The sequence below is a fragment of the Chinchilla lanigera genome, unplaced genomic scaffold, assembly GCF_000276665.1.
Source record: "Chinchilla lanigera isolate Chin_1 unplaced genomic scaffold, ChiLan1.0 scaffold00075, whole genome shotgun sequence".
In the NCBI taxonomy this organism is placed as follows: domain Eukaryota; kingdom Metazoa; phylum Chordata; class Mammalia; order Rodentia; family Chinchillidae; genus Chinchilla; species Chinchilla lanigera.
Window position 1 is genome coordinate 4,840,507 of NW_004955476.1, and position 26,523 is coordinate 4,867,029.

At 35.8% G+C, this 26,523-nt stretch overlaps 1 protein-coding gene across 1 annotated transcript in view; it reads left to right on the top strand.

Annotated features, from left to right (window-relative positions):
- Luzp2 (leucine zipper protein 2) overlaps window positions 1–25,709 on the top strand; it is a gene marked incomplete in the record, with an annotated part of 425,545 nt that extends 399,836 nt beyond the window's left edge. The window contains 3 exon segments of the mRNA XM_005401738.2: window positions 10,491–10,583; window positions 22,027–22,104; window positions 22,879–25,709. Coding sequence (XP_005401795.1) covers window positions 10,491–10,583; window positions 22,027–22,104; window positions 22,879–22,983 — 276 coding nt within the window.
- Between the last annotated feature and the right edge of the window lie 814 nt (window positions 25,710–26,523).

The following is a 26,523-nucleotide window of genomic DNA, read 5'->3' on the forward strand; positions in this document are numbered from 1 at the left end:
TTTAGGGATACAGCTGTGTTAGATTACTGACCTTGCATATGGGAGACCCTGGATTTGACCCTCACCATTGTAAAAAAAACTTTCTGAATTAATAATCACATATTATTATTATTATTTTTACTTATATCACATTTACTTTATCATTCATTATCAATATCATGGTATTTATACAGGAAGTTTAGAAATATGTATGAATCACGTTAGTCAGTGTTTGCACTATTTTTACTTGTATGGTATTTTAACTGAGTTGATGTTCAGTGTCTAACCTTGGTGCACCTGTAGCTGTTGACAGGCTGGAAGAGGGCGTGCCGCACTTCCTCTCTGGAGGCTGACTGGTGAGCTACTTGATGAATCGCTCCTCTACTGCACCTTGCTTCTCAGCTCCCACAAAATCAAGTTATTCTTTCTCGCCACATTATATCATCTTAAACTGAAATCTCTGCACTAAGTCCCCGTTTTGTCATTTCAAACTCAGGGCTTCCTTCTACATTGTGATAGATTCTAATTCCTAGGCACAATTAATTTACCACTGAGCTTAAAATTCTTTTGACTAGTGTTAATCTGATGCTTCCACATCATGTGTTTATCACCGCTCTTATTTTAGAAAGAAAATATTCTATGCTATTTCAAGCAAAAAGTAAACCGAAAGCAGCAAAGAATTTTACAAGAACAAGAACAAATTCTATAATCTCCTGAAGCAGGAAAAATGCTTTAGATACTTTCTCTCCCAAAGTTTGGTTGACGCATTTGTAGACACTTCCATAGAACATTCTGGTACTGTGTGCTCGGTTTCATAAACCATTTTATTGTCTAGATAAAGAATATATAGCCAATAGATGTATTTTGTAAATTTCCAAGTTTTCTTAAAAATGTAAGATGTGAAAATGATAATAAAACAGCAAACCTAAGTTCCCCAAACCAACACAAAACATGATTGGGTCCAGGAACAGTGTTGGTGCTTGCCTGCAATCTCAGAACTCTGAAGAGTGTCGCAAAAGGATGACAAGTTCATGCCTTGTGCATGCTTAGTGCAACTCTCTCATATTAAAAAACGGAATTATTCAAAGGGCTGCAGTTGTAGCTTGGTGTGAAGGCCCTGGGCTCCATCCCGCTCACCACATTCATGCAAGCACACACACATGCACACACAATGCTATTACTCACTTTCACTGGATACTGAACCACAATCTTTGTGCTAAATTTTCTGCATGCAAATTTCAGCTCTTCTGCCCTGGATGAGTGTCTTCTTCTCATACATATTTGTCTTTTAAAAATATAGAGACTTTTGATTTATTTGAATCTTTTAAAAATTGTCTAACTTTTGGAACTATTTTTCATCAGATATTTCTCTCTAGGGTGCCCGTGTTTCTGTTCTTTCTAGGAGGTCCATATTTGTTGTTTGTAGTTGTAGTCCAATTAATTCATAGCACTGAACTGAAGCATCAGGTCACACTAGAATCTATTTCTGCATTCTTCTGTTGATGCACAGTAAGACTTCAGCTTCTTTTTTTTAAATAATCACTCCATTGAATTTGAGACCAAATCTGTTTCAGACCTCAGCGGTTCAATTATACACAACCAGCCTAGAGGAGATATCTGCTGGAGAGTTTTTACATGAAAAACCATGTGTAGGCAAGCCTCATAAGATATGGACAGACTGGTTTAATTTTTTTTTCTTACAAAAATAAGTATTTTAAATGTATTTCATGAGCATTGAGAATGCACTACTCTTGTTCTATTCCAAATAGTTGCCAACAGTTAGTATTTATATCGTAAATTTTGCCAATTTAGTAGAAAATGCCAGTTCACTCTTCTTAAATTGCATTTGTTAGATATTAAAGTGTAAAGCCATCTTTATTTTGAAATTTTCTTTTCAGTTTAAGATAAGGCTATAACTTTGCCTTTTCCTTATTTAAAAATGGTCATTCATTTATTGACTTATGAGGATCTTTTATATATTTGTGTGCAATCCTTTGATCTGCAAATACTTTCTCATCGATTTTGTGTGCAGTGTAGCTTTATTCCTACTATATTGTCAATGTCTTTTAATAAAGATTTTGTCCCTTTTTTCTACATAACATTGAAAATTTCTATTTTTTTAAGAATTCCAGTTTCTATGTGGCTTTATATGCACTCACTTTTAATTGTGTGTGATGTTAAAGATCTGTCTTTTTTATTTATCTCTGAAGTTCTGGGCATGTACTCATGGCAAGCAGTCTACCAGTGAACTACACCACTGTCCTTTATCCTTTAAAATTATGCTTTAAAGGGCCGAGCACCTTAGCTCAGTGGCACAGCACCTGCCTGGCAAGTGAGAAATCCTGAGTTCAATTCCTGGTACCAAGAAAACAAACACTATTTTCCAGCAACCAACATAATTTAACAAATTAGATGATAGGACTAGCATGGTGCTATGTAGCATATATATAAAATTATGCTTTAAATAATTTTAAACCATTTTTGTTCTAGAGTTTTTGTGTGCCTATCAATATTCTTAGAAAACTTATTATGTTAGTACTTTCAATAATTTTAGTATTCTAACTTTGTTTTGTTTTCCTCCACATTGTCTCCTCTTATCAGTATTTTCCTTTCTTATTTGGATTATTATGCCAAATTTTTAAGTTGATTGACCTATTCTTTTTCTAGTATTAGTATCTTAAAATTATAAAATTTGAAATTACTTTCTTGAAAATGGTTGCCTTATCTATATTCACCACATTTAGAATATAAGAGTGTAATTAGAAATGCTGGTTTTAAAAGTTTTAAAAATCCATTATCATTATATATATTCTTTATGAATGTACTTTTAGGGTTAAAAATACATGGTGGATATAATGGCTTCATTAAAAAGAAATTAAAAGTTCCAATCATCTAGCTTTAAATTATGGGGATGATCTCAAATTTTCTGGCTGAGCTCCGTGTAAGGAGAAGTGCCCTCCCAAGTGGTCAGGGAGGACAGGGCGGTTGGTACCAGGCAGAGTGTGGACACACGCAATGTTGCTAGGCCTGAAAATGAAGGAAGAGAGCACAGATACACAGGATGTGAGTTGGCTTTTAAAGTTGAAAAAGGACAGTGTGTTCCTCCCTGGTGTCTCCAGAAAGCAAAATGCTACAAAGACTCTTTCATTTTACCCACTGAGACTCGTGTGAGAGGTCTGACCCGGAGAGCTTCTAAGACAATGAACTCATGTAATTCATTAAATGGGTTGTTGCTTATTACACTAACAGCAGACAATGAATACCCTGGAAATAAATCTCATTATTGACAAATGCAATGATCACTGAGCTATGTTCTTTTAAAAAAAATAGGGATTGTATGCAACCCTCTTTCACCATAGGGCTTTAGCATCATTTACATAAAGATGTACTGTATAGTTGGTACGTAATTTACTCTAATATCATTCTGAGTCATCTTTTCATCTTAGCTGCAACATGCCTGAGAAGACAATTTTAATAAAGAAAGATTGACTTCCCCTTGACATCAGAGCTTTCTGTCTGTGTTGTGCTGACTCCATTGTCTTGGGTCGGTGGGGAGTTAATACATCTTAGTCAAGCGTGTGACCAGGTAGAGCTGCTCGGCTAATGGCAGCCAGGCAGGAGAGAAAGAGAGAAGGGGAGAGAGAGAATGAGACAACTCAAGAAGAAAAGAGCAGGGACAAGACATAGTCCCCCATGTTACAGCTCCACGACTTAGACCCAACACTTCCCAGGAATGCAATCAAACTGTGAATCCATGAGTGGATGAAACCACTGATGACGTGAGAACCTTCACGACTCAGTCACTGTACAAAATGTCATCAACTGGAAACCAGTCCCTCAGCAGGTAACTTTGGAGGACATTTAAGGTACAAACTGCCACAAAGTCCTCCCATAAAAGTGTCATTAAATATTGTTGAGTCTTTTTCCTTTCCTTCATTAGTCTCAGAGATGTCCTTCCCCATGCCTGTAGTATCTTGAATAAGCATTCATGAAAGGTGACTGAACTCAGCCTTGCAGTATGAGAGAGATTCATGACGACAGTCACAGGAGAAAGCAATTTGAGACAGAAGGAGCAAACTGAACAAAAGCAAAGAGAAGATAAGGATGCACTTGTTTAAATACACTGAATTCCCAAAGTTTATTATAACTGACTCATATAAATATATCAACTTTTGATAATTGGTATAGTGCTTAATTCTATCCTTTACCAAATTTCTGATGGCATTAAACCAAAGGGTTATTAGAATGAAACTGAAGATTTGATTTTGTGAATAAGCAAGTCAGATTTTAGCTTCTAGGGAGTGATTTGTTATTTAGAAATGACATTATTACTCAGAATCCTCCAAGATTTGATTTTCCCTGTTAGTCATCATCAAATTTTGGCAAACCATGTGAAGCTGGAGGGAAGGAAAGAAATGGAATAGCAGGAACCTTTGACTTCTTCAATTTCATGGGATCATTGAGGAGGTACCCTAAGGGCAGGAAAGTGGAGATCAGCATGGAGAAAGGTGTCTGCTGGCTGTTTCTTGGTGAGGTAACCAAGGACTTCGTAACCCATGTGCTCACACCTTCTGCTGAAGTCTCCAACAGCACATTAGTAGAATAAGGAACAGAGAAGCCAAAGGGCACCAGCCCAGCTCTGAAAACTGTGTTTTAATGACTTTTTATGGTACTAAATTCTCTTATCCGATAATAAGTAGAGCAAAAAGAAACATTGTCCTCTCACTTTTCCATTATCTTTGTAAATACTTTAGACCACTGTTCTTGAAGGTGTCATCTATGTATCTGTCTGTCTGTCTATCTCTCTCTCTCTCCCTGTCTCATCTTGTTTTGAACAGTAGCCACCATCAAACCTCTCACCTCTCACCTCAGCTTCCTGGGTAACTGGGATGACAGGCGCTGGCTTCCTGTGTTCAGCTCTGAAGTACCGCTTCCCTCATGAGTACAGGTGATGTCTTTGGTCACACTCCTCATCTCCTGAAAGACGGTGTAGTTTGGTTTGCTTTCTCAAGAAAATATTTGACCAAAAGTTAAGCCTTAGTGAAGTTAAAATAGAAAATATATTTTAGCAAGTAGAACTCTGCAGTGGATTCTTCAGAGACTCCAGCTCTTTTCTTTTCTTGTGACTTCTCCTTAATTCTATTTCCTATCTCTTTCCTTTTCTCTTTTTCCTCCTCATTTTTCTGTCCATTTACTTATTTATTTATTTATTATTTATTTATTTATTATCAATAGCTCAGAATCCAGAGAAAATAGGGCCTTAAAAAACATAATTGCATTCTATGAGTTTGAAAGGGAAGTTTATGGTGAGAGGTGATGAATCGTGTCAACCTTTCTCTCACATATCTGGAAGTGAGAAATCTGAAATCTGGCAGAACTGCATTTTCTTTGGAATCTTTCATGGTGAATCTCTTCTATGATGCTTTCAACTTCTGAGGCACTCCTGGCGTGGTACAAGGATATTCATGCAGCTCTTTATGGCCCACATGAACAAGGCAGAATAGTGCGGAATTAGTTGTGCTCTATAAAGTTTCAAATGTTGAAGGTCTAACTACCAAGGGAAATATATTTAGAGATACGGTCTCTATGGAAGTAACTAAGGTTAAATCTGAAGGTCATAGATGTTGATCATAGTCTCACAGAATTGTCTTTATGAGAAGAGAAACCAGAAAGCTTGTTTCTCTGTGCAGTGAAGTTACAGCACTGAGGTGACCTTCTGTAAGCTAGCAAGAAAGTCTTCACTACAAAGTGCTTCTGCTGGTGCTTGATCTGGGATTTCCAGACTCCAGAACTGTGAAAAAATAAATTGCTCAAGTTGTGAGCTGGCCTCTCAGAGTATTTTACTTTACAACCCTTGATGAATAATACATGGTGTGACTGCCTTATCTCAAGATCCAGAACATCATCATGTTTTTTTCCACAGGAGATACTGACAGATCTTCTTCTGGGGACACTGATATCCACGTGAAGGCTTCTACCATAGTCACTCTTTTTGGCCCTCATCACCCTTGAGTAAGACAGAGTTCCCTGTTTATTCAAGGACACAATAAATCTTCAAGAAAGAGCTGCCTAACTGATAGCAAATACTACTTTACCTTCAGCTTTCCCATCACAAAACAAATGCGGCATCAACAAAAGTGCAGTGAGGTGTGAAAGGTTTTTATCTCATTGGAGAGAAAAGCAGGAAGCAGAGGTCCTGCAGAGACACGTGTGGATTGATCAGCTCTTTTATTTAAGCATTTATCCTAGATTGGAATCCCCTTTTCCTTGTCTGCAAAATGTACTGTCTTCCGGGAGAGTCACTTGTCATCCTGGTGTTTATTCAATAGATTATCTAAGGCTTAGTTTTCTTTCCTTGTTTTTTTTTTTTTTTTTTTACAACAACCATTTCATTGACAGAAACACCTGTACAAAGTATTACATTCATTGGGGTTAAAAGCAATCTCTTCTTTTTAATTAAATAGTATGTTTTTAAAAATTAAATGATTTAGCTTTTGATGCATTGGTGCTCAAATGGTAAAGTAATACGTAATTTCCTCTCATTGCTAAAAGGTAATCAATGTATGTTCTTTTAATCCTGAACCTAAATTGAGGTAATTTTAGCATTAAATATAAAATGTAGAAAGCCAGGCACCTGTGTAATTTAATAGATGACCACAGTTGTAGGTTTTGGAAAATTTACAAAGGAGAAAAAGTGTATTATCTTTCTTTCCGTCTGCTTTATGTGAAGTTAATAGTAGATGAAGCCCCTTTTCTCTTCCCTCAGAATAGGTGAGGCCCACAAGATAGACACACACAGACAGATAACAAATAATATATAATAATATATAATTAAGCAAGCATTCAAATGTATCCATCTGATAAAGAATTACACCTTCAGAAATACGTCAGACATCCTAAGTAGAACTGCCCCTGAGGTACTGCAGCTCTGCTAGATTCTCCTCCTCTCGGTCCCGTGGTAAACCAGTGTGTCAGGGCCAACACGGTGCTGTCAGCTTCACCTTCACTGTCTGGCTACTTGCATCATCCAGACCTCCCCGGTTGCAAACAGGAAACAGTGGCTTCAACCATGATGAGTGAAAGAGCTTTGTTGGTGGAACAGCAGGAGCTCACAGGATGAAGGAGAGGACAGATGAATCAAACCCAGACGGAAACCAACTTTGCTCCCCAAAACTGAGACGCACAGGCCACCAGAAAAGATGCGTTTGCAAATAACTGAGACAGGAATCCTGCCGTAAGGAGATAGTCAATCACTGTGGCCTTCTTTATCTGCACAGTTAAACTTCAATGATGCAGCTAATTTTGTGCTCATATCTTGAAGAGAGCAGGGGATTTGATACACTAGGAAACACTGAAGATATTCCAAGCTGGGGGCTGGGGATTTAGCTCAGTGGCACAGCGCCTGCCTGGTAAGCGCAAGGTCATGAGTTTGATTCCTGGTATCAGAAGAAAAACAAACAAACAAACAAACAAACAAAGATATTCCAAGACATGCCAAAAAGGCAGGCATAGTAAAGGCATCAGCAACTACCTGGAGAGTAGAAGGAATGAGGAACATTTCCTGAGAAGAAAGTGGGTGCTCTTTAGCATCAAGAACCATGCTTTTCTGTCTTTGATTGCAGTTCCAAACACAATTCTGTTATAGAATTTTGCACAATTACAGTTTATTGACTCATACTTCTAAAAGTAATTAAAATTGGCAAATTTTGGAAAGCTCTGAAGAATGTTTTCAGCCCTGAAAAACCATCCTCTTTGATCCAGTAGTGACACTTAATTCTTATCTTTTTTTTGTCCTAATAAATATAAAGAAATGATGAAAGAAAAATGTGAAAAGTAAATGATGACACATATATACTAACCTTCAAGGTAGAGGTGTGGAATAAGGATGCATATCTTCCATTTAGGAGCTTCTGACCCAGTATTTGGGTTAAATATTGGAAGCAATGATGAGAATAATGTGTGTTCTGGTGCCAAAGGGGTTGATGTTCATAACGATATTATCTATATAATCCAGAGTGGAAAACTGCCAAAAACTTCAACCACGATGCATGTTTCACTATAGCCATTATATGAGTTTTTGTACCTGTAAATTTTAGATACAAAACATGTAGTATGGCAGCATTTTATATTAGATGGCTAAACACAGAATAACTATGTCTTGGCTACTGTAATTCTGGCCGTGTATGATAGCCATGCAAGAAAACATTGAGACAGAGAAACAGCATTGAGCAATACTAATAGTTATTATAAGTATCTATGTTTTCTATTTCCTTAATGCTGCTATTAAACTAAATTTACAGAACAATGCTAGGATTACTCATTCAGTTATCTGATTGTTCAGCAGAAACGAAGTGCCCTAACATTGTTCCTTTGCTGTGACTGTGATTTAATCTCCTCCTCATATCTTTGCAATCCTGCTTCTGGCCGAGACTGCCAGGGGAGATTCTCTCCCAGTCCTCGTGTTTACTTATTCCCTCTATTCTCTGTAACCTGTTTCCTCAAAGCGTCTGTTAAATTGAAAGCTGAGGGGGAGCAGGTTGTGGATGTTCAGTAGATTTTAGAAGGAATAAATAGCTCCTTGACTCTTGCTAAGAGTGACTTTCCTTCTGGCATTGCTGCCTAATAGTGTCTATCCATTTGGGAGGCTCAAGTGCTTCGGACTCTCTGTTGACAATATAAAGTTGCTCTGTTCACTCTAAACATGTTCCTTCAGGCTTCTTGAGGTCGGTACAGCTTCTCAAAGGTCATCAATTCTAACTGTTAGAGGCGCTCAATATATGATCAATGCCTGATCTCTGTTAAGTCATCAGCACCGTCACCATTCACTTGCTTATTTTGATTGCTCCTTCCTGCCCCTTACAGCCCTAATTTCTGTGCCATTTTTGTCTGCTCACTGCTGCCACATCACGCTAACAGGATCCCGGCTGTGTCAAAAGTCTTTTGAAGCACATGCAGGGGAATCCCGTCTTGCTAATTAATTCAGTACAAACATTTGGAAGCTCAATTCTGCGGTAGTATGCTTTACAGCATTTCACTGTATACCTACTCTGTGTATCTGTGTGCTAATAACTGATTTCTTTTGTGTGTTTTTTTTTCAATGGTTTCTTTCACCTGGCCTCTCCTCATTCTTACTTGAGCAATTCAGAGGAACGTTTCTGAAGATACCTTCCCCTCATTTTCTCATTGTACTAAGTAGAATTATCTTTGTTCTTTCAAAGGATACAGGAATCAGCTTTTGTTCTCTTGTGCTTGGTGTGCTTTAAAGTGATTTGAGTAATAGATTCATCAGAGTAAGCTCTGATGAAAACAGCACCTGTCTGCTCTTTGTTACCACAAAAGGCATCTTACACAGAGCCAATTTGTTCGTTGGCTTAATTTAAATGCTTGCCCCAAGGCTTATTTAGAGAGCTAATAGGATCAGAGAGGACAAATTTTGTTTGCCATTACCTTGTTTTTCACTACTCCTCCAGAAGATCCCAAGGGAAGAGCAGATGTTGGATTTGTAAACAAAGGAGCGAAAGGTAACACAGAGGAAAGAAGGGAGGGGAACATGCACACCAGTGCCTGCTGGATCTCAAAGTTAAAATTAAATGTAAAGAAAATTAGGTAAATGCTATGTAGGAAGTAAAATAATTAAAAACATGGAGCAAGTTTTATATCCTCTGACTACATGGTCTTTGTCTTTCTTTTTGTGTCCCCCGTGCTCAGAAATTCCATCTCTTTCTCTCTGGGTTACAACATGGCCCAAGTTCCAGCCTCAGGAAGGAGAATTTACTGAATTTACTTTGTGTTTATTAGAAGTGCACCCATGTACCAAATGTGAATCAGCTCTGCCCAAGTAACACACACCTTTGAAGGGAGACTCTTAAATCTATATACATTACATGCACATGAAATTGTTGTAGAGTGTCTTCTCCAATGAGAACCAGGAAACTTTTTCATTTTAAATGAAGTGCTCTTAAAGGCTTGAATTCAAGAATAATATTTAAGATTCCCAGAGACACAAAGTAAAGCTTGGTTAGTGAAGCAATGGTATGAAAATAATCCTGTATGAATCGTAGAAAGTCTTACATAATTTTTATTGAGATAGTGAAGCATGTGCTTATTTCTCAGAGATCCTAGTGATTTGTATCTAAAGAGAAAGGACTGAAGTGCTACCTTTTGAAGGACTGGAATCCTTAAAATAAAATTTTACCATTTAAAAAGTAATTATCTTCAGTGTGACAGTAATCCTATTGGATCTTCTTGATATATCATTGGATATATCAATATATCCCACTGATATATCAAAAGTGAGTGGAAATTATTTTATTTAGTTTCAAAGTTAAGAATTTTAAGTCACAAATTTTAGGATCTCCGATATATGCGAATTTTTATTTTCTTTTTCTCTGAGGGCAAGGCTGTCCTTGTATCATGTGTTACCATAATTATATGTATATCGATCTGTTCGTTGAGTCTCTTCCTATTATTTTAAATGATCTTTCTCTCTCTCTCTTTCTGTGCCCCTCAAGCCTCAGCAAAGTGCTTCAGGAAACAAGGAGAGCTCTCAAGCTGAGTCAACAAAAAAAGAAAATCCACGTACCACTGCGTGTGATTCGCAAGATGTAAGACTAACGTAAAGTACTTTGAAAACAAGGGCATAAGTGATTTCACCTTTATAGTTCCTGCCACTGTGAAAGAGTCTTCTTGTGTGTAATATCCACTATCTAAGCCCTGCCATTCTAAGTGGAGGAAATGAGTATTCTTTAGGTATAAGTTAGGCATGAATTCTCTTAGGACGTATAACCACATACTCAGCAGAACTGTGAATAGGACATATTGGGGACATACATGAGTGGCCACAGGCTCAACATTGTGCTAATTTCTGTAACTACAAAACAGAAATATGTTAAAATATTAACAAGAACAAATGAAGGAAAACCTCACAAGATGAGATTCTATAGTGTTGTGTACCTAATAGAAATAAATTCAGCATTACAGTGACATCATATTTTAAATAGGGAGATACTTAGCTTTCAAATGATATTAGGCAGTATGGAACTTAAGTCTTATTTTTTTTCACTCATACTAAGTCCCATTAAATTTCAATTCTTAAAAATTTCAGTTTGATAGAGTGAAGCTTATAGACATATCGTGTCTTGATTTAAGAAGCAATAAATTACAACTGTATAGAGCAGATTCAAATTTAGGCTTCAATCCAAAATAGAAAGTGTCTGAAAAGATTGCACCCTGAAAGAAATGGGTAGTTACTACAAAGAAACAAAGTAGAACACAAAAAATATTTGACATTGCTGGTTACAAAAGGAGATTTAGAAAAATGAATTTCTCAACACTCTTGACTTCACTTCCATTGTGTAATGAAACATGTACCCAAATTAAACAATTTTTAACCTAAAATTAAGTAGAAGTGGAAGTAAAATGCTCTGCAGAATCCACCTCAGGGAAGGAAGAGTCAGAAAGTCTGTGTGTAAGAAAGAGTATTTTTACTTTAATTTGAGAGAAAGATAGATCTTTAACAATGTGAATGCATTCTAAGAAGCAAGAGAAAAATGAAGTAGTTTGGAGACTGAGCAGACTTCAGCTAGTGGTAGGATATTTATGCAAACATTAACTTGGAATTAAAAGTGAAGGATGGCTCAATGTCAAGCGAAGGCTCTGTTTTAAATTAAGGAGACAGGCCTGTACAAGCTGTTATGTCCACCTGAGTGCTGAAAGCACGGTGTTAATTTTGATGAGGGTAATTTTATTTCTTGCCTTTTCCTGAAGCTACATAAAAACATGCTGCCATTAGAAGCAAACCTGGAAAGCATCGTGTGGTTTGCTAAGGTTCCCCAAAGCATCATTCTGATCTACCTTTCACCCAGAGACTTAGGGCTATTCAAAATCAGACTCTTTGCTTGTTTCTCTCTTCTTCAAACATTAGTGTCTTTCATCTGGCCTAAGTTATTTCCCTCAACATGTCTCAGAAGCATCTGCTACCTGAAACTGGCTCTGATCTGAGATCTTTCAAAAACGTGCCTCCACCAGCTGGAACCCAAATTGTGTCCCTCTAAGGGGACCTCAGTGGACTTCAGTGTTAGGAATCTCTGCTTGCCTAAAGTTACTATTTCTAGCTCTAGTGGACTAGAGAATGCTCACTATTGGGAGATATAGACTGGCAGAGAAAAAAGTAGAAATCAGTGAAATTAACCAGCTATAACAAGTAAAAACAAATGAGACTGGTTCAAGTTTGAGACCAGTGGTTCTTATCCTTGCCTTTAGAATACTGTCACCTAGAGAGCTCTCACAAAATACTGTCACCAGCGTGTACTCCAGAAAAATTATCTCAGCACCCCAGATCGGAACGTCTCTTGTGTTCATATTTAAATTTCTCCAGATGAGTCTAAAGTGCATTGTTTTACTAACAATGGATTTCATATGCAAAGGATTTGACAACTTCAAGCTTTTGAAAGACTACTCTACATACAGAAATAAATAGAATTAAGTAGAATTTGTATTTTCTTAAAAATGAAAAGAACTACTCTATCCCAGTCCAAATAATCCTGAGACATGTAGGATGTGAATCATATATTTAAAAGCCCGGTTTTACATAAGACATAATCCCTGTAGTACACCATTCAACAATAGATTTTTTACATATATATATATGTAAAAAATACAGGAATTAAACTCAGGACCTTGCACCTACCAAGTGTGTATTGCACAGCTGAGCAATAATCCCTATTTCAAAGGTGGTAACTTCAAAGTAAAATTCTGATAAACGTAGTGATAACTCAGGTGGTACAAATGTGATCAATGTACAGAAACTCTATATTAGAATGCTCAATTTATTGTGGAATAACACATAATAAGCATATATGCATGCATTTACATATAACTATATGAGACATATGATATATGTGAGTGTCTGCATGTATTTGTGCTGATATAGGGCTGTGATATTGTTCAAGAAGCTGGTTTGTGATTTCATTCATTGTTAAACTTCCTAGAGAAAGCTAGCAAACTATGATCATTCAAAATCTACAGCACAGCAAATGAGTAATCCTAAGAACTGGGCACTCCATAGTTCCTTCACTCTACTCCTGAGTCATAAGAGGCTAATTTTACTGCTTTCTTTCACTTAGAGCAAGCAAGTAGAAACACCTTTGTATCTATGAGAGCTATTGTTCTTGGATTTGTCAAACTTTAGATCAAATATTCTGACTAGTGTAATTACAGTGAATTTCAATATAACAATATAAAAATACTTTCAATCTGTTTGTATATCAAGCCAGAATTGCAATTCCAATTTGATTTATTTTACTGAATGTCAAAACTGACTGAGAGGGCCGGGGATATAGCTCAGCTGCACAAGCACCTCGCTGGCAAATGCAATGTCCTGAGTTCGATTCCCAGTACAAAAAAGAAAAAAAAAATAAACTGACCGAGAAAGTTGCATAACTACATATATAAAGAATAGAGTTTATTTTCAATATGTACATTCTATATATTCTTGTACCTATTATGAATTATAGAAATATATTTTTGTGACTTACCTTCAACTAGAAATTAAATCAGTGCTAGTAAGATTTATACAGGGAAATCAAGTGGATGATAAAGTAACTAAATATTACTGATTGCTTAGTCTTCTGGGAAGCAGCCATTACTTTTTAAGACAGAGCTAGATACAGCTGATGAAAACAGGTAAAAAATATTTCGGTCAAATATAAAAATGAATTTTTTGAAAAGTATCTGAAAGAGAATAAGCAACTGGAGGACATAGTGTATGTTCCATTAATGAAAAACAGCTCTTCAGAAAAGGGTCAGAAAATAAAGCATTAGGATAAAAGAAAACAACAAACATCTTAGATTTTAGGATGATAAGAAAAGCAGAAAACATACATAATCTCCCACTAAATATGCAGTGAAAGTTATGCATTTTGATTCTTATTGGTCATGTCTGAGACCAAATAACACAACAAAGTGTGAAAGTTACATAAAAAAGTAGATTTGAATACTAATTTTGCTATTTTTCAACACTGCCACTCTGGCAAGTGCTTCAATTATTCAGATTTCTTATCAAAGTAAAGTAGCTCAGTGGTTTTCAAGCTTCATTTTGACTAAGCATCACCAACAGCCGGTACAAATGCTTATGTGCACGTTCCCCTAGAAAGCCTGTTTAATCCGTATGTCTGGGATAGAATGCAGGAATGTGAGTGTTGTCAATAAGAAAACCTCCCAGATTTCCCTCATCAACATTTCATGATAAACATTCTGAGAAACTTTGATGCTCATATCTTGTAAATTTTTTGATTACATCTACCAGATATGCTAAATTCACCCAAATCTTAGGTTTGCATAGTAGTTCTTTTTTCTTTCTTTCCACAAAGCTGTTATGCAGTTTCAGTATTCAAAGTTTCACTATGTTCTGTGGCCGAAGATCCAAAGTTGGAAGGAGAGACCACACATATCCTGGGTTTGATGTACTGCCTACCTATCTCCCATGTGGGCCAGGCAAGGGTTCTGGATCCTAAAACCAGTTTTTCACTAGACTTAGAAACCTTGCTGTGTCACTAAAGGCTTTACATCATATTGAACTATCAGTTTAAGTCATTTCAGAAGCAGCTTTGCTTTAACAATAACAATGACTCACACCGAAAAAGCAAAGCATGCACCACTTCCATTCCATTTTCCTGTCGCTTGCAAATATGCCCCACTTTGTTTAACAGTATTTTGAGAATTAAAGGCATTGAGCATTTTATTTTAGTTCTCACTTAGAAACTAAGAAGTGATGCTCAGTGTAACTATGTTTTGCCCTGTTGTTGATTCCTATGAGTAGAAAACATTTAATTTTTCTGAATGTGCTGAAGAGACCAGAGGTAACCCTGGCTAATGAGCAGCCTTGGGAGCATTTTCTCAGGTTCTCGTCCTTTTCTCTGCAGGGGAGTTTCTGAGCCAGGAATGTTTTAAACACCAAAGTGTGAAGTGTAGGGTAGGGAAACAAGAAAGCGGAGATGGGCAGAACATCAGTCACAAGGCTGCAGGTTGAAAATTATGCCAGCTTTCCCATCAGACTTTGCTGTTCCACTCAGCACTCACTGTGTGACCTGTGATCACCAGCCTGAGGGGTTGGCCGACCCGGAGTTCACATAGTCTGCAGAGGAGCAGCAGTGCACCTGGGGCCATCTGAAGAGGTGGCTTCCCACAGAATTCTCTACTGTGCTACTGTGGCACTTTTCAAAGGAGTAGTTATGGCCCCAGATGTTGAAAGAATGGCAGACGGTTTTTAAAATCTTCAGAAAAGTTCTCTTTTCCCCACTAAATATAAATCTCTGTGTTTGTCTTCTTATAACACCTTATCCAAGCCAAGTAGTGATGTTAACTGCAGTTTCTTTTCAGAAACTTATAGAAATCTTAAGAATAATAGTCTGTTAATTCAGTAAATCAAAAGCTGACTAGTATATAAATATATATTGTAATAATATTGTTCTATTAAGAAGATCCAGAGATAACACTTAATCTGATATGTGATACTTTTGCCTCTACTATTTCCTTAAAAAACAGGTAATGACTTTTTTTTCTGGATTTCTGATAGTGTTTGGTTTATATATGTACTATTTTCATCTTTATTAAAGTCCAAATTGAATTTTGCTTATTGATATTTTAAAGAGAATAAAATAATAATAAAATGATACAGAATTTCAAATTAAGATGATAGAAAATTGACCATGGTGATTATATTGCATATTGTTATCTTTAAAGTAGTTGCTCAGATTACCAGGTACAGGCGTGCAAAATTGATCAAACAATATAAGCAATAACTGTTCTTTTCAATGACCAAGTGAGATTCATCCCAGGAATGCAGGGATGGTTCAATACACACAAATCAATAAATATAATACACCAGATCAGCAAAGCCAAACACAAAAATCACATGATCATCTCCATAGATGCAGAGAAAGCTTTTGATAAAGTCCAACAAATGCTCATGATAAATGCCCTACAGAAAACTGGAGTAGATGTTCTTTACCTTAATTTGATTATTCATAAAAGGTTACCATTTTAAATTAGAGAATAAGCAATTTGAAGACAGAAGATTAATAATCTTTGGGTTGTTCACAGAGAGAAGACTAAGCAAATAGAGATCCCTCAGCAAATGAGGGGACAAAGATGTCAGAGCATGCTTCTCTCTCACCCTATGTAGCCTTTTCAGAATTGCCACTCTATACAGTAGGCCATTTTCAACCTTCTAACAGCTGTTTTCTCAAATATTTTTCTGTAACAAAAGTGAAACATATTTGCATTCAAAGTTTACCTCACTGAAAGATTTATATAAAATACACTTAAGGATATAAATGACTTGGTACTTAATTCCATTTTTTGCCTTTTTAATATTCTAAACATACTTGTTGTTATCTTGCAATTTCTCCTATTTAGTAAATGTCAAAGTCAGATTTCTGTATCGGAACAAATAGTTTCTTAATATATTTGTAGACTGCCCAATTGTGCATTTCTACTAGTTTTTCTCAGTTTAACATTTTACAGAAAGTCCACCAGAAAAGTAAGTAATTGCTCTTGTAAAGTAGAAACAAGAGTTTAAAACTAATAACAAATTTATATCACTTGGCAAGGTCAGAGACAGAATAAATTACATGACATTCTTTCTGCTTTTATGCATAAAGATTTATTGTTTATTTCTGAGAGTAGAAATAGAGTGTAATTAAAAGTAAACAAAAGGTGGACTACATTTTCTTTTTGTAGGCATTCCAGTATGCATTCATCAAGCTTTGTGCCCTGGTGAAAAGGTCATTCTACACATACAAACTTATTTTCATGAATAATTTCCACATGCAATATTTGCACTGACATTAAAATTTTGCATGAGTTATAACGAAATGATACAAGTCATATTCCAAATTTAGGTTACTCCTGGTGCATTAGTAGTCAGTTAATGCGGCTTTTGATAACACTGTGGTCATAAAAAGACACACAGGGCTTTACTAGTGAGGTTTGCTGTGTCACTGAGAAATAGTACCCAACACCTGTGACTGAAAAGTGATAGAGAAACAGAAAGAGAAAGAGACAGAGAAAGAGAAACAAAAAGAGAGAGACAAAGAGGGTGAAAGAGGGTGAGCATTAGAAATTGTTTGGCAGTGGCAATATTCTCTAGTGAGAAGCATCAACATGCTGACATAAAAATAGTAAAATTGAAGTGACTAAATATTAGTGTTTCTATTCCCTTAAGACACAAACCTTAGCAACCTAAAGAAATTTTGATTGAAGCAAAAGAAAGCTAAAGAGAGGAAAGAAAAAAATAGGAACTGAAACAATATGTGCAAGATATTTCATTAGTATTTCTTACATATTTTTATTTGAATATAATTCTTCCAACAATCTTTGGAGTGGAATATTATTGTACTTATCTTTTAAATAAGGAATTAGAACCTAGGTCAGATGAAATAAGTTCATACAGCTAATAAGGGTAAGACACTTTTCTTAGTCTGTTTATGATGCTATAAAAATACTGTAGAATGAGTGGCATATAAAGAAGACATTTATCAATAAGTCGTGGGAGGTGAAAAGTCCTCTGTCAAGTCTTGGCATAGTCCGTGTCTGGTGAGGTCTCATTTCCTCTGAGATAGATGTCATTTCACTATGATGGGATATGGAAGGTTTGTAGCATCCCTCTAGACCTCTTCAACTAGAAAGCAAATCTTATTTGGAGAGTGGCACTCTTGTACCTGAATTGCTTTCTAAGGACTCTAGTGCCTAATTCTATTACCTTGGGGTCTTAGAATTTTATTGCATAAATTTGGACTGTACAACAAATCCTCAAATCATTACTGGCCATGTTGGAACATGTTTGTAATTCCAATGCTCAGGAGGCCTACAGAGAGTTTAAAGCCAGCCTGGTCTATGTAGTGAGTTCAAGGCCAGCCTGAACTACATAGCAAGATGTTCTTTCAGAAAAGTTCAAATTATAGCAAAACTCTATCTTAGGATGAGCTACATCTTTATTCTATTTGCTTTTCTGCATTACCTATATTGTCTCATTTCCCTGGGATTTTGACATGTTGAAAGTAAACATTATTACCCTCATTTCATGAATAGGAAATAGGGTGAGTAAACTGGTATTTTTCTATCAACATCCCACAGGCACGTTTTGCTTTACAATAACATTTTTAATGCTACAGAGATGTAGACAAATTGAAATAAATATCCATCTAAATAAATGTACACCTAAGTGAAAAATTAGTGAGTTTTCCAATCAAATGTTGTAAATTAAGAAATTTTTCTGAAATACTTTTAAGATATTGTGTTCTGGTGTTGTGTTTATTTTCTTTTTCTAATGTCAAAATATGAAATTGACAGTACCAAAATTTGTTATTGGTGTTTATAATATCATTGTGGTCACTTATACACAATACCTCACATATGAAATTTAAACAACGAGAGGTTTAACTTGGCTCATCCTTGGGGGGAGTTCAGTCCATGGTCACCTGGCTCCAAGACAGAAACATCATAGAGAAATTGCATAGCCAAGCAAAGATGTGTAGCTCACGGTGGCCAGAAAGCAAAACAAGGAAACAGTACCAAAGAACAGATTAGGGATCATATATATTACCCAGGTTTATCACTCATGACCACCCAGATACACCCAGGAGTATGCTTCATTAATCTGCTAGGCATTCCTTAGTCCAAAGAACTTCACAAATATTGATCATTGGTCACTGTTCAATTTTATTCTACTGTAAAATAACAGCATCCAGGGTCCTCAGTCTTTATCAACTTACCTACATTACTACAATTAATAGAATGTGGAGTTGAGATTCAGATCTACTTTGTGCATGATTTCACAGCCTGCCTCCACATTACATTAGTACCCTTAATGATACTAATATCCCAGTACTAGCGTCCTACCCATACACTTACAGTAACATGTCCTGTTTTCCATGCACATAAGTGGCTAGAAGAACTTGTCTCCACTACACTGTTTTATTGTTTTTGTAGTTATAACATTTTGTTAGGTTCATGGCCAAATCTCTGAAGCAAATTTGATCTGTGTGTGTGCACATGAATGTATTTGTATGCACACTTGTATGTGTGTATGTGTGTGTGTGTGTGTGTGAATGTGCTACTGGTGAAGATGTGTGAGATAGTTTTTGATCACTCTAATAAAGATGTGTTCCTGGCTCATTTCACTGAATAAACCATAGGCCCAGCCATGCCCCTCCCTGAGCCTCCTGTATAATTGATGGGTGAGCTGAAGATCAAAGCAGCTGAATGTGTTCTGTTTTGTGATCAATCTGCATATTTTATTACTTGAATTTCTAGATTTATGTATTTTAATAATCAAGTTGAATATTGCTTAATTGAAATGAAGGAAGTGTTTTGAAGACCAGTGCTAGCCTTTGTATTCTTTTATGCAATTCCCCAGTCTCCTATTTAGAATTGTTTGTTTCAAGACAGAAAATAATTACTTTGTATAATTAATCCATACTTCACTATGCCCTGTTAAATCTCTGCTCTCCCCCAAGTAAAACTATATCATTTAATTGTACATGCGTGTGGGGAAATGATATCTGAACTTTTTCCTCTAATAAGTAAAGGCACTTTAGGTTCAAACTTATAATCAAGGAAGAGCTTAAGTTTCAAGGCATTGTTCCAAATTACACATTACCTTTTTTATTTATAGGTGCTTTGACCTATAGGACAAGGCACACAGATGAGTAATACTTGTTTGGTATTACCTAAATAGAATATGTAGATGGGAATATATCAAGTGAAAAGAGATACATCAGCTATATCCTTAATCAAAGGGGAAAAGGAAGAAAGAGAAAGAAAGAACCAGAGAGGAAGGGAAGGAAAGTGAGAGAGAAGGAGGGAGGGAGGGACAGAGGGAGACAAAGAGACAGGCAGAGAGAGAAATGGGGAAGAAGGGAGCGGAGAAAGAGAAGGAGAAATAGCTAGAGGAGTGTGAGTATAAAACAGAAGCAGAGCAGTAGGAAAGCTGGATGTGGGGGAGGAAGAATGATCTAAAGATTGATAAGAATAAAAATAATTGCAAGTATGGCCAGATATGCAAGTACATAACTAGGTTTTATTTGTTATTTTGAAGCCAACAAAAATGCCAAAGCGTAAAAATAAAGCTCTTTGTTGCTAGGTATGTAGGTCAGGGGCACAGCACCTGCCTGACAAGAGTGACATACTGAGTTCAATTCCCAGTACCCTTCCAAAAAACTAAGTAAAACACTTTGTCTCACTCTGTCACTTTGTCACTGTGCTTTGACATTTGACAATATTTTAAGGTTACTGTATTCTATTTCTGTCTCATGAGTACTTGAGTAATTATGTTATTAACATCGTATATAGTTTCCAGTATATGATCTCAAAGTTCTTTCAATAAATTTCATAAATATCATCTTTATAATTGGAAACGTTGTACCTTCCTAGGAGGCAGCTTTCTTGCTGCTGTAACAAGTTATCTGACCCTCACATTTGAAGGGAGAGAGATTCACTGGGCTCATGGTTTCAGAAGATTCAGTCCACGACTTGTGAACTTATTTTCCAAGATATCTGCCTCAATATATTTTTGACAGTGGCATTGTAAAAGACAGAATAGAGTTTGAGAAGAGAGAATATTCCAGTGCAGCATGCTGAAGCCAAGAGAAAATGTGTATTTTATTTCTGTTTAACAAAAACAATTATTTACCATTTTAATTTCCATTTGTAAATGCTTTGGATCAAAACATTGTGACATTGTTTTTCAGTGTTAGGAGAATGGCATTGCTTGAATGCAAATGCATATAAAAAGCTAATATAATATTTGTTTCCAAACTATGGACCACACAAATCACTATATAAGCAACAACCATTTCCAATGTGTGTTAGATATATATGTGTCTCTGCCATGGTAATACGAGTAGATATCATGTAAGTTTATATATATATATATATATATATGTATGCATATATATATTGCATTATTCTAGATTCCTTGCTATCTTTTAATCCTCACAAAAATTCTATGATTCTTGTTTCTTTTGTATGTTAAATACATGAAGAGTATAATGCATAGGCCCCAAAGAAGTGAATTACAGATGACGAGTTTGACAATAAGTAAGTGAAGGAGTAAAATCGATACCTAGTGTTCTGATTACAGAACCTGTACCTTTTATTATCTAGGAACTTCATGCATATTATTTCAATTCATTATCAATTATTTTTTATAGCAAGAATTACTATCCCCTATAGCCTTCTTTTTCTGGTGTTTGGATAAAATAATTAATAACCTCAAATTAAAGAAAGAGAGAGATTTAATTTGACTCATGTCTTTAGTGGGTTCCGTCCCTGATTGTTTTGTTCCAACAGAGAAATGTCTTGGTGGAAGGGCTTGGCTAGGAAACGCTTCTGAATGCAAGGCAGATAGGATACTGAAAAAGAATGGAGTAGCTCAGAATGGAGATAAATGACCCACAGATGTGGCCCAGTGACAAGCCTCTTTCAAACAGGTCCCACCTCCAAATAGCGCCTTTCACCATGAATGCGTCAAAGGATCAGTCCACTGATGAGCAGAATGCCCACATGATCCATCACCTTTCCAAAAGCCCTTCCTCTGAATACATGAGATGTTAGGGGACATATTAGATCTAAACTAGTATGCCACCACTCTATACATTTTGTAAATAAGGGATTTCTAGTCTGTCTGCCAGGTCTCCTTCTTTGTGAGGTGTATGTTCTTTCTACCAAAAGCTACATTTTCAGTGCACATACCATATTAATTATTTAAGTTTGGATGCATCACAGATATAGTAGTTTTATAATCTTTCACTTTAACTTTTTATAGTGAAAGAGCTTTTCATAGGAATCGAATGTTTTTGTAGCAGCAGATTGGAACAAATACATCCGAGATCTTACATCTGAACATGGAAGTTCAGGCTTTCACAGGGAGTATATGGGGAGGATTTTGTGCTATTTATTGTGTAGCAACTAATGGAAAATGCATCATGGGAAGCATTCAATTTCTTTGTTTAAATTAACTGATCTGTTTGATTGCTTCTTTTATAGGAGGGAAAGACCTGTTCAATGGAGCACAAAGAAAACCCCTCAAGAAATGCCACTGCAGAATCAAAGCCGGTCCCACAGGTAATTTTACTTCAGTTTTATTTCTATAATGTCAAAAAAAGCACTGCTTGGGTCAGTCGAATCGGTGCATTCCTGCCTTGCTCTTTCTTGAGCAGGACGTTGTTCTGGCCAGTCCAGGACAGTTCCTTCAACCTAGGCCTCCGTATTTTTGCACCCCAGTACCTCTGTACTGCTAGTAATGTGTTCGGTTCAACAGTGTGAGCCTTTCCTCTTCTTCTACCCATCTTAAATCAAAAAGCAAAAGTAAACTAAACAGAGGAAAATAAAACTCATGAAACAGAAGAAACTGAAGAAGATTTGGGGAGGTGGAGAAACTGGGAAAAGTATGTATTTTCAATACTAGCAAAAAGCAAGCGCAAGTCAGGAGCTCAATTCTGAATTCTCATATATACTATTTTGTCAATACATCAAGGTAATGCTTTGCAAATATTGTCATTAAAAGAACTAATGTATTTGTTAAAATGAATTAGTAAAACTTGTTTTAATCTTTGAAACTAGGTTTGTAGGTGAGATTCATCAGAATTCAGTGACTTGGTTACAGTTTTCACAAAGTTACCATAAGAATTTGCCATTTTAGACTAAACACTTCTACACAGCTTCATGCACTAGAGTACTTAACAACTTTACTTATGTCACTTGTGTCTGTTGTTACTTTTCTATGAGGTATTTACTGAGATGTGTGAATTTTAATTATTCTGCTGTTAGAATTTGCACTTTCACCTTAAAATTGTTCTGTTTGATTCCTCTAATTATCTCCTCTGTATTGTTTGGCAGAAATTACAGATGCCCCCTTGTTCTGAATGTGAGGTCAAAACAGCTCCAGAAAAGCAGTTAACCAGCTTTGAAGGCACGGCACCTAGAGAAGAAAAAATACTGTAAATACCACAAAATGGCTTTGAAAACATCCATTTGCTATTACCTTCATACTCTTTTTAGACTTGAGGCTTGATGGGAATACTAAGTTTGTAAAGCATGCAATTTTTTTTCACAATTTTATGTAACTTTATAAAGTAGTCCACAAACTTTCTGAGAGATTCCATGCCAGTTATGTTCCTTAAGCAATAACCTACTCAAAATGGATTTACGCGGTCATAAATATTTTACTGTCATCATTAAATTGCTAAACATAAGTTGGTGTATTTTGAACTAACGTGCAACATAATACTTAATTCTTCTTGTTCATTTGGATGCCAGTATTTCTGTGATCTAGTTCTTGAGATCAGCTGGAGAGTAAAATGTGGTTGGTCCTCAGTATTCTTAAAATCTAAATTGTAACCACATCCTAAAGGTTTGGGGCCATACCAGTAAATTGGGACCATTATCCTTCAAGTTTGAAATTTTATCTACCTTAATATATTATTTTCTTGATGGTATTCAACATTATTCTTATGATCTTGAACTAATGATAATTTAAATTATGACAAGACAATTCTGACAAGGATTTAGTCAGTTAATAAAAATCATTGAAAACATTTGGAATGATGTAGAACAATGATTGGGATTTTCTTTTCTGTATTCTATAGTCACATCACCTATGTATACTACCGAAATTATCCTAATTTTGGAATTGAGTTGTTTAAAATGCTGAGAGTGACTTTTAGAATGAAGTTGGGTCACAGAACACAGTATAGGAAGAAGAATCTAAACTACAATTAGGCAAGCTGAATATATATATATCAAAAATGGGCCTTTGATGAATACAAAATAGCTTTCACCCAGTGAATGTAGTATTATTAAAAAAACCTGTTGTGTTCATTAAAGCAAATTAGTGAAGTTTGTTTTAATCATTGGAACTAGAATTCTATGTAAGAATGTCAAAAAATAACTTCACATGTGGCTAATCTATATATGACTCACCATGGAAAAAGACTTAATAATTCAATATATGATAGAATCAGTAGTGTGTCAAAATTCAAACTCAAATTAATGGATTAATAGTTAGAGGTTATTTGTAATGAATATATTCCCTTCTGTTGTTTAAACACATGGAATAAATGCAGAAAGCATATAAAATCATTGATTTTACTGAATCAATCTGGTAGTTATAAAAAAACTCCTTTGTGCCAGTGTAATCTACAAGTAAATAACAATAAATGAAATCTGTAATCAATATGTTAACTTAAATTCTGAGTTAGAAGGGCATACATCTGATCCCAGTGGAATATCTGAATCAATGTAATGACTGAGAATCAGAATGTGTCATCAGCAGTGGAAGGAATATTGTGTTATATTTACATAGCAATTCTACCCACTTAGTTCAAAATCCTGTATCAGTACTTTTTGTATAACAGCCTAGTTCAGAGAAAAAGAAATGTGACTTTCTAGCTGATCCACATAGTTTTCAGATGAAGAACAAGTAATCAGGGAAAAAGAAAATAAAGATATAGCCTGATTTCGGCTGAGACTTTCCCAGCTCTCCAAGGTGGGAATGTTATTATGCTGTGGATTTCTAGTTCTCCCCTGTCTTACTAGATGCCCTGAACACTTCCAGAGTTTTACAAAGGAGAAGCAGATAATTTCAGTATAATGTAGGTTTACTTTCGCAGCCTGCTCTGGCCCTGACTTTTCTCTTAACCAATGTGGTTCCTAGGAAGAGTCTATCACCACATTTCCACAACACAGCCTGATTTGAGAATTATTATTCCTTTTAACAATTAGGTACATAAATGAATATTGCTTTTGGGAAATTAACATCTATACCCCAGCTATGCACATATACAAAAAGCATTAACCAAACTGATCATAGTATGCTTCTATTATGTACATGTAATGATAAACATTAAAGGACTGTACATTCTGGAGAATGTGAATCCCTATCAAGAATATAAAACCATCCTTCCTAGCAGAATAACTTGTTTCAATATAGGTACCACAAGAAGTAAAAGAAATGTAATTTCTCTCTGGTTATTTTTAAATGTTGATTAAATACTACGTATTCATTTCTGTGTTAGAAATTTAGTTTGGATTTTGTCTTATTGTATGCACATTAACTATGTAAATCGAATCAGTGCCTAAAATGTGTAAAATCTAAATGAATGCTGAATGCTGACTTTATCTATCCAGTGCAAATATGCTCAGAAGAAAAATGAATAATTTCACTCACACATCTGGATGTGGTTTTATTATGTAATCTCAAATACCTGGATACTGATAATACTAGGTGTTCAATTTTTTTCAGTCATTCAGCACATATTTTGTATCACAATTTTATTTCGGTGACAATCTTTTTTTATAAAACATTCTCAGCTACAGCTTCAAAAACAGTAATACATATGTGGAGGAGACAGTTACTGCTTTAGATGGACAACAGAGGTTGCTGGACTCAAACAATATTTGTGAACTTTGCTATAATGGAATCTTTTATTTTTATAGCTCAGGTACAGTAATTAGCACTAACTACAGCAGAAACTGAGGTGAATATTGACACCGTAGAGTAAGTCCAACTGGCCGGATTTAAGAGTAGGGCAAACATGTACTTGTTTATTTGGGGGACATTTTCTCACTCCTGTGTATAGTCTTACATTCCCCCAAACTTGTGTATCCATCTGGATTGTGTTATGTAATTAATGGTCACGTGACGAGGAATAAAAAGTGCTGAAAGATGACCTATTTTGTTCAATGAATGTTTGTTCTCACAACTTCAAGGTACGTTATTCTACAGAAGTTAATTCAGAAAGCAGTTACCAGCATTCCAGTAATTCTAGCTTTGGGGTTTTGAAATTTCTGCCTAGAAATTTCTTCAGTCACTTTGACGGTGTCTCAGAAATATATGTATCTTTAATTTAGAGTGGTTTTTTTAAATAGAGTTCACATGACAGCAGGAAATCTGTCCTTCTGTTTTTCACTTAACTTTTGTTCAGGACTGACAGGTAACTTCTGCATATATTTAAGGGGTACAATGTCATGTTTTAATGTAAATATACGTGGTGGAGTGATCATATCAAGTTAATTAACGTATCCTTGATCTCAGAAATTAAACTCAAGTGCTTAGAAGTAGCTGGCATATGGATTGTATGCAAATATTTGTTGAATGAATTAATTCAGGAGCTGAAGCGAAATGAGAATAAGCAAAGCAAATAACCAAAGGATATTCTGCTCTGACTACAGAACCAAAAAGCAGTCTTTTAGCAAAATAAAAATGAATATTTTGTGGTTTTGTTAGTTCTGCTCTTATGCTATTTTGCTGTTGCCTTTTTATTAAAAGTCCATGGACCTCTGCTTATGATTTTAGGCAAAGGAGATATGGCGCTGTTGGGTGGATTTTTAAATGAATCTCATTGCAGTAATTGGCCACAAAGGCCAGGAATATGTCTAAGAAATCACTCATTAGACAATCTCACTGCTGTGTGAATAACCAGTGTTCACACAAAAGCCTACTGTGAACACCTTTAGGCTACCTGATGTCAGCTACTGTCCCTA